This window comes from Portunus trituberculatus, chromosome 7 (assembly GCF_017591435.1).
Source record: "Portunus trituberculatus isolate SZX2019 chromosome 7, ASM1759143v1, whole genome shotgun sequence".
NCBI classification, from domain to species: Eukaryota; Metazoa; Arthropoda; class Malacostraca; order Decapoda; family Portunidae; genus Portunus; species Portunus trituberculatus.
This window is the reverse complement of record NC_059261.1, coordinates 7,294,044-7,296,428: the sequence shown is the minus strand read 5'-3', so window position 1 is coordinate 7,296,428 and position 2,385 is coordinate 7,294,044. Positions and strand designations below refer to the sequence as shown.

Sequence of the window (2,385 nt, the reverse complement as noted above, 5' to 3'; positions counted from 1 at the left end):
ATCTAACCTAGTCCTGAAGTTGTTATTAATTTCCGATAGTGTTAAATGTGGTTATAAATGCTGGTATAAGTGTGAGTGTGTGGAGTGACGTGACTTGCGGTGTACTGGTTCAAACTGCAATCATACCAACTTTTCCTGCCTTTGTTAAACTGTCACTAGAACTCAGAAAAAAATAAAAATTAATAATGAATGAATGTGTTGAATTCTTACTATCCTTGTCAGACTTCTTAATTTATCACCGATATGACAAAAATGCCCTTGAAAATTGCAATAAAGCTTGTTGAACTGTCACGAATAAAGAAAGTGTCCTTGAAAACACGTATAACCTACTCTATTAATATTAAACTACCCTTGAATCTACTAAACCATTACTATAATCACAAGAACACCCATTAAGATCCTATTAACTTCAAATACACCCCATTAAACCACCACGAACCCTCTAAACCTCACTATACGTTACAAACTAACAAAAACACTTTAAATTACGAGCAAACCCCTTAAAATATTCCAGAATGCGTTTCAAGTGGGTTCAGAGGTCATAGCATTCCTGGAACCTGCTTCTGATTCACTTGATGCCCTTTGCGAGTCGCCCAGTTTCCAGGAAGAGGCTTTAGCTGGTCTGTACTAGTAAATATCGATCGTCAGCTTCGCCCGCCACTGCTGTTCTACCATCCCTCGTGTCTATTTCATTAACCGTGGCGTACCTGTAGCTGTAACAAAGACAGTGAGTCACGCGCGGGTTATGTCATGTTACGCAAGGAAGGCTCTCTCTCTCTCTCTCTCTCTCTCTCTCTCTCTCTCTCTCTCTCTCTCATTATGCAAACACGGGGAAAAACGAAAACAAACGCGCATTCCTTCCTAGAGAGAGAGAGAGAGAAGGGAGGGTGGGGATGTTTATTGTTGGTTTGGCTTTTGTTGCGAAATAAATCAGGGGTTGGATGATTTAATGGAGTAATGCGTTTGTTTGTCTGTTTGTCTGGCAGTGTGTGCGAGTGGAATGTTGTATCTTATCTAAAAAAGGACCCTAAAATCGGTTTCTATTCCATGTTTGGCTTTGTGGATTGCGTAGAGCGAGGGAAGATAATTATGTGCTTATCTACCTCCTGTTTATCACTTTGTCTACATACTCGTGATAAAAAAAAGGGAATCTGGTTTGTTTGTAATGTAGTTTATTTATTTATCGTTGTTCTGTGACAATAAAGACAGGGAAAGTTGTTTATCTACACCTGAGAATGCAAGAGAAATGTTTAGACTCGAGTAAGACAGGATGTGGTTTATGTTGTTTTAGTCTGTGTTGTGTTATGGTGCACCAAGTAGGGGTGAGTGACTGAGTGTCCCTGCCGCCACGCACCAGTCATGCTTACTGCCTCCCTTCTCGTGGGCGTGTGATCATTTCTGTAAATTTAGCGGCAAATATTCAGTTGTGGATTGTGTTCGCATGACTGAATACGCTTTCACCCAAATATTTACTTCTTTTCCTATAAAAACTTGTATCAAAAGATGTCTAGTAATTAGAAATCTGATGTCAATGGTATTTCATGGTGAGTCACGTTAGGAAATGGAGGTGATAGTGGTATTTACATATTATTTGCAATACGAAGCCAGAGTCACAGCATGAGGACAGTGTTTGTTATGGTTAGATGGCGCGTCCGAAACTCCTCTCCGGTGACTCGAGTTCGTCATAATACACCAACCATGAACTAAAATCCAACAGACGACATGAACACTGAGTAATTGTATGGGACGGTTCACAAAAACTACCTGAATAAATACTGGCTAAAGAGTTTTGTGTATCAGATTTTCCATGATTTATTTCGTCTACCTTGAACAAAAAAACTGTGATAGATGATAAGGAGGATAGACATTAAGATAAAATATATACCATTACGACCTTGGAATTTGCGGTCAGTGGTTGTTGAGGAAGTATGTTAAAAATCCCACGTGTTTTTACCTTGATCGACACACCCAAACACACACACACACACACACACACACAATTACACAATTACACAAAACAAAACCCAAGAAAAACAAAACACACACATAAAAAGCAACACAAAATAAAACACTAATTCCAAACACACATAAAACCCCCCAAAAATACAATCAAAACAAATTCTTATTAAATTCCGCACCAAGACAAAACCACTGAGCAGGAAATCGGACGCGGGAGAGAAATGGCGCCAGACAAGGTAATCGTGAAAGCATCAGCTGCTTTCATGTCTTTCCTCTGCTATGAACAACTACGCGTCGCCAAAGCTCAGGTAACATTAGGAACTGCACACCAAGCACCCCAGCATTTCGTAGGCCTAAAGGGAAAAGGGTAGGCCTAACAGGGCGTGGGAAATAAGGGTGTCGTAACAGGCGTGAGTGTTGGCCGGT

At 40.3% G+C, this 2,385-nt stretch overlaps 1 protein-coding gene across 1 annotated transcript in view; it reads left to right on the top strand.

Annotated features, from left to right (window-relative positions):
* Positions 1 to 2,101: 2,101 nt before the first annotated feature.
* The window catches only part of LOC123520287 (BRISC complex subunit Abraxas 2-like), a 9,832-nt gene continuing 9,548 nt past the window's right edge, over positions 2,102 to 2,385 (top strand). The window contains 1 exon segment of the mRNA XM_045282465.1: positions 2,102 to 2,267. Within this exon segment, the coding sequence (XP_045138400.1) occupies positions 2,181 to 2,267 (87 nt within the window). The 5' untranslated portion in view covers positions 2,102 to 2,180.